General features: G+C 61.5%; 1 protein-coding gene across 1 annotated transcript in view; it reads right to left on the bottom strand.

The window, feature by feature from the left end:
• ETH_00035745 (uncharacterized protein) overlaps window positions 1–535 on the bottom strand; it is a gene marked incomplete at both ends in the record, with an annotated part of 3,175 nt that overhangs the window by 103 nt on the left and 2,537 nt on the right. The window contains one exon of the mRNA XM_013373786.1: window positions 3–341. Coding sequence (XP_013229240.1) covers window positions 3–341 — 339 coding nt within the window. The remainder of the gene's footprint in view (window positions 1–2; window positions 342–535) is intronic.

The raw sequence follows: 535 nt of genomic DNA, 5'->3' as shown, positions 1-535 counted from the left end.
CTCCGGCTCCTGCTGCTGCTGCTGCTGCTGCTGCTGCGGGGGCGCAGCAGCCGCGCGAGGGCCCCCCTGCGGCGCGCCGCCAGCAACTCGATTGTCTCCTCGCGCTCGTTGAAAAGCACGAGGGGCTCTTTGGACTTTCTCTTTTCGGAAAGGGCGGCGAGGGTTTGGAAAAGGAGACCCAAAAACGGAACCCCAAAAAAGGGTTTGGTGGCCCGCACGTTGTCGAAGTAGGCGAAGGCCAAGTTCAGCAAAACCTCCAGCACGAAAAACACCACCGGAACCACCACCAGCACCAGCAGCGCGAGGTTCACCGAGCCCGAGAAGCCGCCCCCCAGAATCAGCTGCAAACCACAAATTAGGGTTTAGGGTTTAGGGTTTAGGGTTTAGGGTTTAGGGTTTGGGGCTCGGCGCTGCGGCGTGGCGCTTCGCCGCAGGCGCCAGCGACGCCCGGGGAAAGGCACCCGCGCGAGGGTTTTACGCTGCAGCCGGTACGGCTTAGGGTTTAGGGTTTAGGGTTTAGGGTTTAGCGTTTAGC

This window comes from Eimeria tenella, genomic scaffold (genome assembly GCF_000499545.2).
Source record: "Eimeria tenella Houghton genomic scaffold, Eth_scaff1733, whole genome shotgun sequence".
Taxonomy (NCBI): Eukaryota; Apicomplexa; class Conoidasida; order Eucoccidiorida; family Eimeriidae; genus Eimeria; species Eimeria tenella.
Note: the sequence above shows the minus strand (reverse complement) of the source record. Positions and strands in the feature narration are given on the sequence as shown.